The sequence below is a fragment of the Mesoplodon bidens genome, assembly GCF_964165515.1.
Source record: "Mesoplodon bidens genome assembly, chromosome: 3".
Taxonomy (NCBI): domain Eukaryota; kingdom Metazoa; phylum Chordata; class Mammalia; order Artiodactyla; family Ziphiidae; genus Mesoplodon; species Mesoplodon bidens.
The window spans coordinates 3,310,585-3,324,608 of record NC_138178.1 but is presented as its reverse complement, the minus strand read 5'-3'; the positions used below and the strand labels follow the sequence as shown (position 1 = coordinate 3,324,608).

Sequence of the window (14,024 nt, the reverse complement as noted above, 5' to 3'; positions counted from 1 at the left end):
GGAAGGGATGTGGGAACAGATGTATATGTATGACTGATTCACTTTGTTATAAAGCAGAAACTAATAAAAATAAAAAAATTAAAAAAAATAAAATGGAATTGGCGAGAGTAGAGGGGAAGGGGACAGAAGCTTCTGGATCCTTTGCTTTATTCATTTCGTTTTGGGACAGGGAGATGAGCGTATTTGTAACTAACACGACTGAAGGTTCAAGAGAAGTGGTGCGAGTGATAAAACAAGCATGGCCAGCGTGGGGACTGAATTGAGGAGGAAATCAGCCAGAGACAGGAGGGAAAAGCAGCTTGCGTTATATAAGGGGCCTTTGATTATAAGTGAGAGAAGCAGCTTGCGTTATATAAGGGGCCTTTGATTATAAGTGAGAGAAGCAGCTTGCGTTATATAAGGGGCCTTTGATTATAAGTGAGAGAAGCAGCTTGCGTTATATAAGAAGCCTTTGATTATAAGTGAGAGAAACCAATTCTTTATTTTTATTAAAAAAATTTTATATTGGAGTTGATGTACAATGTTGTTAGTTTCAGGTGTACAGCAAAGTGATTCAGTTATACATACATACACCTATTCTTTTTCAGAGTCTTTTCTATTATAGGTTATTACAGAATATTGAGTAGAGTTCCCTGTGCTGTACAGTAGGTCCTTATTGATTATCTATTTTATATATAGTCGTGTGTATATGTTAATCCCAACCTCCTAATTTATCCTTCCCCCCCCAGCTTTCCCCTTTGGTAACCATAGTTTGTTTTCTAAGTCTGTGAGTCTGTTTAAGAGAAACCAACTTAAATCAGTTAAGTTAAAAAAGAAAAACAAAAACAAAACAACAACAGAAGCATGGCTGGGCCTCAGGAGCTTCCAGAATGTTCCAGACTCTCCCTACTTGGCTCTCAGGCCCCCTCCGAATCCTCCTCATTCTTCTCTTGGCCCCTGCAGGTCCTCAGCTTCTTCAGTCTTGGGGAAACAAGGCAGAGGCTGCAGCCACAGGAGAGGCACTAGACTGACCCTCTTGGCCCCAAACCCAGAATTCTAGGGAGAGTTTCTCACTGGTCCATCCTGAGTCTGTAGGAGTCCAACCGGGGTCAGTAGGTTGTGCGAGGCTGTGCAGAGGTGGCTGGACGTGAGCACATGCCCCTGTGGGGACCACGCAGATGCGGGGAAGGAGGGACAGTCTTCCCTGAAGAGGGGCGTCCGTCGATCCGTGTAGTTCAGAGGTGGAGGGGAGTTTAGAAAGTCTGACAGGTTTGCATCTCAAGTTTGTTTTTGTTTTTTTGTTCTCAGGGAAGTTGGGGCATCTGGCAAGAATCGGGGGTGGATGGGGATTCGGGCTAGAGAAGGTTTGGAACACTACCGTGAGAAATGAGAAAGCCAGCAGGACAACAGAGCCATGTGGAGAAGCAGTCAAGGGTAGAAAGCCTAACTGTGCAATGGGGTCAACCCAGATTTATTCACTCGACGAGCATTATTGATCACAATCTCTATTTAATCTCTCAGCATCCTGGACCCAGTACCAATAAAAACAGATGGTTGGGCTGATCCAACGCTGGAGAGTGGAGATGCAGGTGCTTCAGGTACAGGGGGCAGAGGAGGGGGGAAGGGCTGGGGTGGGTGGAGACCTGTCCACAGCAGGGGACACAGGGACATCCTCAGGGAGCGGCTGGCACTGTCGAGTCTCAGCGGTGTCCTGGTCATGGCCCTTCCCAGCGGAGATGACCCCTCAGGTTAGGTGAACGCATCCTGGTTTGCTCAGGAAAGTCCCGTGTAATTATCCACGGTACCTCTTCTCATTACGGACAGGTCCCGATTTGGATGCTGGATCACGTGGTCAGCCCATCCCTGGCCAGGTCCGAGTGACTGGGGATTATGGCCTCCCGGGGATGTCACTTCACTGTGGCTTCCAGGCCTGCTGATCTGGAAAGAGTAAGCCCTGGTTCTCAACCTGCATCACTCCTGTGGGTCCCACCCAGGGAAATGGAGACTTCTGGAAGTGTCCAGTGCCTGCAGTTATGAAGTCGGAAGAGAATGAGTCAGAGAAGGAAACACAGCTGCCCTGGCCTCTCCAGCTGCTCGCGGGAGGGAGAGGCCCCATCAGCGGAGGCCAGAGGAAACAGCTCCCTTCCTTGTTGGCAGCAGGCTTGGAAATACCACCCAAACCCCAGCTGGTTTCCCCGAGGCCACCTGATACACCCCGGGCGCCTCAGGGCAAGAAGTCCCAGAAACCACGTACAGTTTGTGGCCTCCCACTTCAGCGTTTCTTGGCACAGAAATGACAAGGGCCGTGCAGGAATCATCTTTGTTTCTGCCACAGTGGGGACTGACGTCTTGCCCGAAGTAGATTCTTCACACGTACTCACGTGACTGAATGGATGTCCTCTCCAGAACAGACTGGAGCTGTCCTGTCTCAGAGGGGCCTCCGTTGGTGGCCTTGAACTTGGTTTGCAGACAAAAGTGCAACACTGCACCACAGGAGATGGGGCAGGTGAGGATGGGTTGGGCAGGGTTTTTTTTCCTGAGCCCAGCTGGTGATTAGCTTATATCCTAAAGCAGGAGGACTAATAACCAGGGTCGTTGTATCCCTGTTAGAACGTAACTACAGATGTGGGCTTGTTGGGTGAAACAGCTCATCCTTTCTACATGTGGCTCACTCGGGAAATACGATGCCTGGGGTTGGCAAAAGCGCTCTTTGCACAGGGGCCTGCTGCTGGGTGTGGCCTCTCTCTCCTGGGCTGAGTGGACAGCTGGCCGGGGGCGTCCCTCTTGGGTGAGCTGACTTCTCACTGGACTGGTGATGGAGGGGAAGGCACGAGGCCTGTGTGTCTGCGGACCTGAAGGGGGGCAGGGTGTAGTCGAAGGAAAACGTCAGGTGTAGGAGTGGGTGGGTGCACAGAGAGGCTGGAGGGGGAAAAAAACTCTTGGAAAAATCAAGGTTTATTGCGACTGCAAGTCCCTGAGTCTTGAGGCAGCGGAGGAGGGAAGGGAGATCGGAGCCAGCAGGCGCCCAGGGAGTTACAGCGCGGTATGGCTGGAGGCTCCAAAGCCACGAGGCACAATTCATCAAAGAGCTGCTGCTGCTGGAGCAGAGATGAAAGGCTTTCCAGGCCAGTCGGTGATGCGCTTGGAGCTTTCCCCTGGGCAGCCACCTGCGGTGAGTAACAGGAGACACGGCTCCTCCCCGCGCAGAGGCCTGCCAGTCCAGAGCCCCCGGCTGCCCAGGGAGGGAGGCATCCGGGAGCCCTGGGGAGGTGGGGAGGTGGGCGGGGCCCCGGTGAGCAGGCCGCCCTCTCCCTCCCCGCGTCGCCGCCGGGCGTGGCTGCGCTGTCCCGCGGCCGGGCCTCGCCTGTGACCCCGGCCCCTCCAAGGCCGCGCAGCACGGCGCGCAGGAGGCCCCGCCTGCCTGCCCCCCGCCTTCGCGGCACCGGCCGGTCGCCTCCCCCTCCTCCCTCTCCTCAGCCCTCCCGACTTTTCAGTCCGGACTGCGGGGGCCGGAGGTTAAAGCTTCTTTCCTGAGTGCTGCGTTCCAGAAACTTTTACAGATGCCCCGGCGTTCTTGGAAGACGTTGGGAGGAAATCGGAGCGTCCGACATCCCCACCCAGACGCTCCAGAACCAGAGCTGGCATCTGCCCCTGGACCCGAGGGGGCTGGAAAGGGCAGGGCGGCCAGGGGGCTCGCAAGCAGGCCTTCCTCCCTTTCCCTCTCACCTGGGTCCGTCGTTGACGCCGCCCTCCCCCACGCCGCGACCCTCTCCAGTGGGCGGGGGCGGGCCGTGCTGGGGGAGGACTCGGCCTCCCGGGCGGTCCCGGGGTTGGGAGGCTCGCATCGCCATGGCAACGAGCTCTTCCCGTGGGAATACCGACCTCCTGAATGTGCCGCAAATTGGAAAGGGACCCGCTGAGTGCCAGCTGGGGCTCCAGGCGGGCGGGGGCAGGGCGGTGTCTGCAGGGCGGCGGGGCGCGACCGAGCCTGGATGCTGGGCTGCGCGCGTTTCCTCGGAGTCAGCTGGGGCCACACACGCCGGACACGTGACGCGCGCTGCAAGCCCCCTCCCCCCCACCGCCCGGCCTCCGGGTCGGCTGGCTGGCTTGCTTAGAGACGCCCCGCCCAGCGTCGGCCGGCTGAGGAGGATGCCTCCCTTTCGGGGGTCTGCCCCAGTCCCCTAGCCGATGAGACCAGTAGCTCCTGTTGGGAGGACAGGCGGGGTTGGCTGTGGAATTCAGTTCTACGTGGCTGAGGCCTTGGCTTCTCTTTACACATTTTTTTTTCAGTTTTAAAAGTTGTATCAATCATTAAAAAAGCATACTTCATTTTTTTAGTTCAGAAAGGTGTAAAGAAGGAAATGAACATGAGCCGCAATCCCCAATCCCCATCTTTCCACCCAAAGATGACCAACCACTGTTAACATTCGGCTGTCATCCTCCAGATACGCCCACGCGGTCACCTAGGGATGTACTAGTGACAAAAGTAGATTCCATGATGTTTTGTCGCCTGCGTTTTCACTTAACTTACCAAAGACATAGAAAGATACAGAAAAATCTGTACTGTTATTTCTAATGGCAACATAGGGTTACTATAACTTATTAGCCAATTTGCTATTGCTGGAAATTTAAATCGCTTCACCAATTTTACTCTTCTGCATGATGATAAACGTCCTTCTGCATACATTTTTGTACCCAGTCTGTTAGTTTCCTTAAGGTAAACTTCTAGAAGTAGGATTCTGGGTCAAAACATATGGGCATTTAAAATTTTGATGCATATTTCTGAATTATGGGTCGTGGGTGTGTGGTTTTTTGTTTTGTTTTTTTTTGAGAGCCGGTGGACTTTATTCCCGTCCCCCGCCCCGCCCCAATCGGTCTTAGGAATAACAGGGAAAAATTCCTTATACAGTCTGTATTCCCCCCACCAAAGCAAGACCTGAAACAGAGCTTGGGTGTGAATAGTTCCTTCCAGGGGCCATCCAGGAAGCGCTCTGAGGGTCAGCAATCAAAGGGTCAGTAATGAACGGGTAACTGCTGGGGGCCGTGGGGTCCAATGCCGCTGGGGACCCTCTGGGCGACCACGCAGAACACCCCAGACTTGACCCCCATTCGTTTCTGCAGGGCATCAACTCCAGATCGTTTGACTTTCCCCACTGATATTTGGAAAACGTCTGTGGGTAAATTCTGAGGAAGGCCCAGGGGGTATGGCTGGAGCATCTACAGCCTCAGTTACAAATGGATGATTGCCCCTTGCCCCGAACCCAAACCAAGGCACGAGGTTAATCCAGGATAAAATTGCAAAGTGGGTTAAGATTTCATCAGCCCCACCACCTTCCCTCTCTGCTCCCTAAACCATCTCTTGGTGCCAACCCCCGCCCCTGCCCCAGGCTTCCGAGGTATTTGATTCTCCAAGACACATCAAAGAGGTCTTCTCATGATTTTCTCCACAGTGTTAGAGACAGAGGCTGTTAGTTACCCTTCCAAGCATGTTTACGTTTGAAGACAGGCACCAGGGACTCTTCACCAAAGGAATTGGTGATCATGTTGGCATTTCAGGCACGGTGGCAGCGGAAGCCTTTTCTGGCGGAGCACCCAGCCTGAGGCCGGTCCCGCACAGGAATTCTGCTCGTCCTCTCCTGACCTACGGCAGGTGAGAGGCAGCGGGAAGGTGGAAGTGGAGGGGTGGGGGAGGGAGGGAAGAGTCCAGAGCCTTGCTGTGCCCACATGGATGACACTCCCTGGCATGTGGATTTCATGTTTTTTTTAATTTTTGAATTAAAAAAAATTTTTTTTGGCCACACCATGCGGTACGTGGGATCTTAGTTCCCCAGCCAGGGATCGAACCCGTGCCCCCTGCATTGGAAGGTGGAGCCTTAACCACTGGACCACCGGGGAACTCCCTGGCCTGTGGCTTTTAGAAAATGAGGCAGGAAAGAGGAAATCAGGCTGGATCTGTTGCTGGAGGGGAGGGGAGGGGAGATAAGTGAGCCGCCAAGGCAAGCGGGGTGAGGCCGTTGTTAAGATGAGGCCTGAGCAGGTGAAGAGGGTGAGGACGCACCTCCACGGGCTGCGGGTGCGACTGAGGCACCTGAACGCGGAGCTCGTGGCCACCGTCTGCATCTTCCCTTCCTCCTGTGTGTCTGCCCTCCTTCCTCCCGGGCGGGCTGCTGCTCCTCGTGTCCATCAGGTCTTCTGCCTCCTCCCCTCCCCCTCCCCTCCCCTCCCCTCCCCATCTCCTCCCCCTCCCCCCCCCCCCCCCCCGCCTTGGCGGCTCTTCTTTCCCCTCCCCACCAGCACCGTTGTGGGGACCTGGGAAGGATGGGGTCCAGTGCCTTCCTATGCAACACCTTTGTTTTTACCGACTAGCCCCCTCCTACGCTCCACAGTCCCTAGGAACCCTCCCCTCACCACGTCGAGTAGGTTTCCTCTTCTCTCTCTCCTCTCTTTGCAGTGTCCGGTGCTGTTTCCCTCCTCCACCATCTTGAAACTATCCTTCCTTGGCCTCCGTAATAACACCACACCCGCTCCCCGTCCTTCTGTCTGATATCAGAGCTGTTGTCCTTCGTCTCCTAAACACAGTTCGCCCCTGAGACTCCACCCCCTGGAGCGGCGTGAGATAGTGGAAAGAATAGAATGCAGGTTTGGGAGCCAGAGTGACTGTCTGATTCTGGGCTGTGTCATTTATTAGTTGGGTGATCTCTCTGAGCCTCCATTTTCTCAACTGTAAAGTGCAGATTAATCCCGAGGGTTGAAGGTATCATAGGGAAAGGGCCTGACACAAAGTCGTGGCTAAATGCAGGACATCTGTGGGTGTTCTCTGTGACTCTGTCAGGCATTACACAGGCCCCTGTTGACTCGCCTCTCGCCTCTCAACTTGGGGAGCCAACACTCTCTCTCCAGCCCTGAATTCTCTCCCACATCTGGTCCCCAACTCCGCGTAACTGTAGGTGTTTCCACTTTTGACGTCCTGTCATGACCCGAGTGGTAGCCTGCATAAACCAACCTTATCATTTTTTCTCCAGAGCTCTTCCTGCTGGGTTTTCCCTGATTCAGCCGTCCACGCCGCTGTTTCCCAGACTCTTGGGATCAAAAAGCTTGGGAGTATCTTTCGTTCAGCCATCTCTTTGGCCTTTCATATTTGGAAATTGCGATGATTATTGGTCCAGTGACTTCACATGCATTTGTGACTTCATCTCAACAGCATTTTGACGTCAGCTGTTATAGAAATGAGGCCTGGAGACACACAATCATCTGCCCGAGGCGTGAACAGGAGAGCGGGACTCGACTCAAAGCCTGGGCTCATCCCATTTCTCGGAGGCTCCCTCCCCGGCGTGACTGGTAGCCTGGATGGTCTCACACCTCACTAACTCAAAATGCTGAGGTCTCTCCATCTTAAAGACAAACTGATAAACCTTTCCCAGTGCCTGTCTCCAGATCTTAGCCTTCTCCTGCTTCCCCCTGTACATACCCGCAAGCCTGCCTTATGCTCTTGGGTTCCTTAGTCACTGCAAGCTAGTGTCCGCCTCCCTGGAATGGCCCCCGCCAAGTTCCCTCTGTCCCCAGGACACTCTGTGGCCCTCGCCATACCCGAGTCCTGTTTAACCCCATCACAGCCCCTCTTCCTCCCAACATGCCTCCCCTTAGCTTCTCTCCTGGATTTCCTTCTACATCTCCGGCCATCCTGCCCTAGTGCCCTTGGCTCAGCCCAGCACCTGGATGCTGCGAATCCCCAGGTTTTGGGTCCAGGCCATCTTCTCTTGACAAACCCCATGTTCTCCTTGGTTGGCTCATTTCCTCATGTGGCTTCAGTGACCACCACCATGTCGACAACTCCCCAACCTGTCTCTCTAGCTCAGATATTTCCCTGTAGCTTGAGATCTTCATATCCCTCTGAACGTGGAGTTCTGATCCTGAATCCACCACGTACCAGCCGGGTGACTGTGATGGTTAATTTTATGTGTCAACTTAAATATTGGGTATTGGGTCAAACATGATTCCAGGTGTGTCTGCGAGGGTGTTTCTGGATGAGATCAGCATTTGGATCCACTGAGCAAAGCAGGTAGCTCTTCCTAATAGGGGGGGGCCCCATGCAATCCAAGGAAGACCTGAAGAGAACAGAAGGGCTACCCCTCTGTGAGTGACAGGGGGGTCCTCCTGCTGACCGTGGAGTGGGGACACTGGTCTTTTTCTGCTTTTGGACTTGAACTGAAACAGTGGCTAGTCTTGAGTCTGTTGGGTTGGAACTCACACCACTGGCTCTGCCGGTGTCAGAACCTCAGACTCAGACCAGAACTGCGCCACCAGATCTCTTGGGACTCTAGCTTGTTTTTGTTGTTGTTGTTTAAAGATGTTTTTTTTGATGTGGACCATTTTTTAAAGTCTTTATGGAATTGGTGACAATACTGCTACTGTTTTATGTTTTGTTTTTTTGGCCACAAGGCATGTGGGACCTTAGCTCCCTGACCAGGGATCAAACCTGCACCCCCTGCATTGGAAGGCGAAGTCTTAACCATTGGACCGCCAGGGAAGTCCCCCGACTCCAGCTTGTTGACTGCAGGTCTTGGGACTTCTCAGCCCCCCAAATTGGTAAGCCAATTCCTTATAATAAATCTTTTAGATATAGATATATAATAGATAGATAGATATAAATATATCTCCTATTAGTACTTTTTTCTTACTATCCTAGGGTTTACTCTATAGATCAAGGAACCAGTGAGATTTCTGTCAGCTTCTAATATCCATTCCCATTGTACATCTGGGAAGCAGGAAAATGACCACAGGTGGGTTTGTAGACCACAGTGAGGCATATACACAGATCAGGAGCCCTTTATTACTAGATCATCATATAACACTAGTCTAACAGGGGCCATAGTGGTACTTTGGGTCCCCATCATTTCACACCCTGTATCCAACAGGCCTCAGAAGATCTGGGCCGTCTCCTTTCCCCACCGTACGGTATCTGGGTAAATGGTCATCAGTCCCTTTGGAGGAAACAGTGAGGCATCACGAGTGACCCAGCCTTGCCTTTAGTCGAAGGACGTGGGTCTGAAAACCGGCTCAGATCTGGAAACTGCGAAAAGGACTGTGACTTTCCACCGGCTCTCCTGACATCCTTGTGCTTATGTTCTCGGCCTCTTCTGCTCACCCGTATGTACCAGGCAGTGACCTTGCTGCTTGTCCATCTGTCTTGCCTCTGGGAGCACCATGTTCTATTAGTCATGCCCACAGCTCACCACAGGTCAGGGTCCTTGGTTGCCTTTCTGCCTTTGCTGCCTGTTATGATAATGGTGCCTCTCCTGTTTCTCATGGTTAAGTGTGCCACTGGCCTTTGATATTCTAGGGTCCAGTAGCATCCTCATTACCACCAAAAAGCCCACACTAAACCACTCCTCTTATCATCAGCCCCAGACTACACAGGGGTCACCACTGACTGAAGCATCTTAATGATGGTGGTGCTGCTCTCCCAGCACTCTCCTCAACACCTGGGCGGATGTTGGTCCCCCAGGCCCTTCTGAGGGAAGGTCAGCTGGTGTGTCTGGCCTCACGGTAGATTAGTCCTAGTGCATCCATGTCTATAGCCTTTTGATACCTCCTTCCATGGTTGAGCACAATGATCCTGGTATTGCTTTTTCCAAGCTTGTAAGAGCCATCAGGACCTCCCTCTCTCATCCCGCCCCTAGGCCCTTGCCCATGATGTGAAATCCTTGTTCTGGGAAGATAGTTCCATATTAATAAACGTGTCCTGACTCGGACTCTTCCTTCCGTGAGCCGGCGTTCTTCAGATGCGCCCCCGGCACACACTTCCAGCTCCTGCCCATGCACGTTCACCCAGTCCTGCGGCTCCTCTGTTATAGAATTCTTCCCCCTTCTCAGGCCCAGTGACGGAGCCCTCACGTGGGTTGTCCTGAACCTGACCCCAGTCACTGGTCTGATGGCCAGCAAGAAGGGGAGAGGGGAGACCCTCAGAGAGCAGTCGTCACTGTGGTGGCTTTTGCCTCGTTGGAGGCTTGTGCAAAATGTACGAGGAAAGGCTGTTCTCCTTCAACGAGGTGGAGGGGCCGCTTCTGCAAACTCAGGAGGTTCAGGGGAATCTGGGGGCTTCAGGGTTCTCCAATGCATCCACCCAGAAACACCCACTCCCCCATTTCAGCCCCTCAGTCCCTCCCAGTCTGCGTCAGGCCCCGACGTGGATGGAAGAGAGTCGCTTTCCTGAAAGTCTTGAGTTTGGTTCTCAGCTTGGTCTACCTTCTGGCTCCAGGAGATGTTTTTTTGTTTGTTTGTTTAACAGTGCCAAGGAAGCCTCTGTCTCTCACAGTTTGCTTTGGATTAGTCATTGATTTAGTCATTGTCATTTTCTCTTTTCAATGCCTCAAATGATGGTCAGCAATGGCCACCAACCCCACCATCCTTTAATTACTCTTTGCCCTGTACCTCCCATGTGCCAGAGATATTGCAATAAACTACATCTCTTTCAACCTGTATTCCCTTTCAGCTCACCCCCCAGTGAAGGTCTCAGCAATTACACTGCTACATCAGGCCAAGGTCTTTCAGCACTCCCACTCGACCACCAGTGATGAGGGTCCTCATTGCCAGCTAGGTGGCAAGTGATCAAGTCCGGAATCGCATCTTTAGAATTTCCTCTGGAGAGCATTCTTGGTACCAACGGTCTTAGGGTAAGCATCCTTCAAGCAGAGGCTGAGACAGGGATTTGGGTTACTGTGATTTACTGAGGGAGCACTCTTAGGAGAAAGGGAGTGTAAGGGAAGTAGGGTGAGCCGGGAAAGGACCAAGGCATGGAGGGGGTCTCACGTGGGACCCAGATACAGCTTGATCTCTTGGGTAGCCCTGGAGCATGGCCTACACCACAGAACCAATCCCACCTTGAAGCAAAGGAGCCAGGCTTTTGTACCGTCATGTCAGCTGGTCATTAGCTGCAGACTTCTGGAGTGGGGTGGGGAGTGTGATTCCCTGTGTAAGGTGGCTCCTGGCTCCCGTTTGGCTGAGGACAATTTTCTGGTGGTTCGCAGTTAGGTTTGCTGGCCCATAAAGTGATCTGGGCAGGACACCAACAACTCCTAAGATGATTTCAGTAAATAACACCCAAACCATCAGTTGCTCAAGCCAGAAACCTGGGACTTATTTTTGTCTTCTTCCTTTTCTTCAATTCTCAGTCCAATCAATCTCCAAGATATGTCTTTAATTTCCTAATCATCCCAGTCACTTTTTTCTATTCTCACTGTCACGACCCAAGTCGACATCACCACCATCTATTGAGTATGTTCCTGCAACAACCCCTAACTGGCCTCTGGTTTATTATCTGCAAGACAGCCAAGTTCAGCTTTCTAAAATCCCCGTCTTTTCATGTCACTTCCTTTATTAACCTTTCAGTGGCTTCCATCCCTCTTATGATAATTTTAAACTGCTTTATGTGGCTTAAAATATCCTGCAAGACCTTGGTTCTACTCTCCTTTCCTGGCTCAGCTCTCAGTACTTAAAATCTCAGAAAGCTGACCCAAATGGACTTCTTTTAGTTATATTCAAATATGCCACACACTGTCTTTACTCTGTCTTTGCACGTATTTTTTCATCTGCCTAGAACACCTTTGCTACCTCTCACCTGATTACCTCACGTGCATCTTTAAGACTCTGCCAAGTTATACTTGCCCCTGAGAAGCCCCGAACACCTTGTCCTCTGCTATCATACCCTGCATCGTGTGGCACTGCAGTGGCCTATATCTCCTCACTGCGGTGCTTTTCCTCTAGCACCCCTTTCCTGAACTTTTAAAGACAAGTTTCCTTCCACTTTTCTCTTCTCTAGTAGTTTGGCAGTAATGCATCCAATTTCTACTCTTCAATGGTTTAGCACGAACTCATGTCTACTTCGATCCCAAGCTCTGTGGCAGCAGGGATGATGCTTACATTACTTACTGCTGTGTCATCAGTGCTTGGTGTATGGACGGAGCACAATAAATGTTTGTTATGTAAAATAATAAATGAATAAAGGTATCTCATGTCCTTTTCAACTGCTGCTCTAGATGCCAGCACCTGCAACTGTGCCTTGCAGATAGTAAGTACTTAATAAATATTTGTTGAATTCAGTAGTGAGCTTAGCTTTTTCCTTTCCATTTATAGGACAGCTGTTCTGCCTGATTCAGGTCCTCAGCACCTGTGTCCAGAGTCATGTAGCAGAGAGTGACATCAGCAAATTGTAGACCAGGAAGTTCCAAGTTCTCATTTCCCCACAGAAACACACACGCACACACACATACAAACACACACATACACACACACACCCAAACAACAGCAAAAAGAAATGGAAGCTGTCTTAAACAACATTGTAGGAGCTCTAGAAAACAGTCAAATGTTTACAGCAACCAAGCAAATGCCCTCCAAAAACAATCCATTTTCAAAATGGTGGGAAAATTATGTGATATTTTTACTCACCCTAGCTCCAGCCCACGTCACCCCTCCCAGCAAAATGGTGACTTTGGTCTTGAGAAGGTGGCAGACCTGTTTCTAGTTTTCTTCCTCAAGCCGGAACGGCATACCTGGAGGAATGATGCAAGCCACTAGTCCCTGTTCCGCACAACTTGAAATGCAGGCGGGTATTGCTTGTAAAAGCTACAAGGCAACTACAAACTGAAAGATATCTGGGTGGAGACGTACAGTAGACCATCTAAGGTCAGGAGGAGAAGCTGAAGTTAGATGCTTTTGGAAATTAGGACATTTAAAAGTAGCCGTGTATCCAGGAGAATTTAGAAACACATGTGCATATTCAGGGAAGGTACATGCTCAGAAAACTCCTGAGAAGAACTTAAGCATTGACATTGGGCTGATCCTTAGGCTCAAAGGAAGCCTAGGTAAGTGGTGAAGGAGTGTCCCTAGAACAGAGCCAGTCTGCAAAGACTAGGAAAGGTGGCTCTTCTCTCATTTTGGAGTCTTCTTTTGGTGTTTTTGTTGGTTTGTTTGTTTGAGCTCCTGGCATTTCAGGAAATCTCTGTCAAGATCCTAGCTGAACACAAGCAAAAGAAATAGAAACTTCAGTGATTACACGCGATAAGGCCTATAATCTTTGCAAAAATATTTTGGAAAAGTATCATAACTGTACGACTATAGCCTTCAACAATAACCATAGGAAGAGAGGGAGGGAGGAAGGAAGAAAGGAAGAGAAAGGAGAGAGAAAACCAGCAAACCCTGAGGACGGGGAAGAAGTAGAATCTGATTTCCAGAGTTACCACATTATAGTGGTCAAATGCACAATTTTCAACAGCAACACAAGGAATCACAAGGCATAAAAAGAGTCAGGAACACATGACCCATGCAAAGGAGCAAAATTAATTGACAGAAGCTGTCCCTGAAGAAACCCAGGCATCAGAATGACTAGATAAAGCCTTTAAACCAACTCTCTAGGGAAAACATGGACAAAGAACAAAAGGAAACTAGGAAATCCATACATGAACAAAATGAGAATATTAACAAAGAGAAAGAAATTACAAAAAGGAACCAAACAAAAATTTTTGAGCTGAAAAGTACAATAATTTATATAAAAAATTCACTAGAGAGGTTCAGCAACAAATTGGAACAAACAGAAAAAACAATCAGTGAACTTGAAGATAGAATGATTAAAAGTATTGAGTCTGAGGGCTTCCCTGGTAGCGCAGTGGTTAAGAATCTGCCTGCCAATGAAGGGGACACAGGTTCAATCCCTGGCCCAGGAAGATCCCACATGCCACAGAGCAACTACGCCCATGCGCCACAACTACTGAGCCTGTGCTCTAGAGCCCGCGAGCCACAACTACTGAAGCCTGTGTGCCTAGAGCCTGTGCTCTGCAACAAGAGAAGCCATGACAATGAGAAGCCCACGCACCACAGTGAAGAGTAGCCCCTGCTCGCTGCAACTAGAAAAAGCCCACACACAGCAACGAAGACCCAACACAGCCAAAAATAAAAACAAACAAATAAATTTATAAAAAATATAAATAAAAAAATAAAAGTATTGAGTCTGAGAAGCAGGGAAAAAGAATGAATAAAAATGCACGGACCAT

General features: G+C 50.6%; 1 protein-coding gene across 1 annotated transcript; it reads right to left on the bottom strand.

Annotated features, from left to right (window-relative positions):
- Window positions 1-227: 227 nt before the first annotated feature.
- LOC308614988 (uncharacterized protein) lies at window positions 228-6,163 on the bottom strand (the record flags this gene model as incomplete). The annotated part of the gene is made up of 3 exons (XM_081229870.1): window positions 228-3,240; window positions 3,706-4,160; window positions 6,038-6,163. The coding sequence occupies 3 exons, from the start codon at window positions 6,161-6,163 to the stop codon at window positions 2,928-2,930; spliced, it is 894 nt and encodes a 297-aa protein (XP_081085996.1). The 3' UTR covers window positions 228-2,927.
- Between the last annotated feature and the right edge of the window lie 7,861 nt (window positions 6,164-14,024).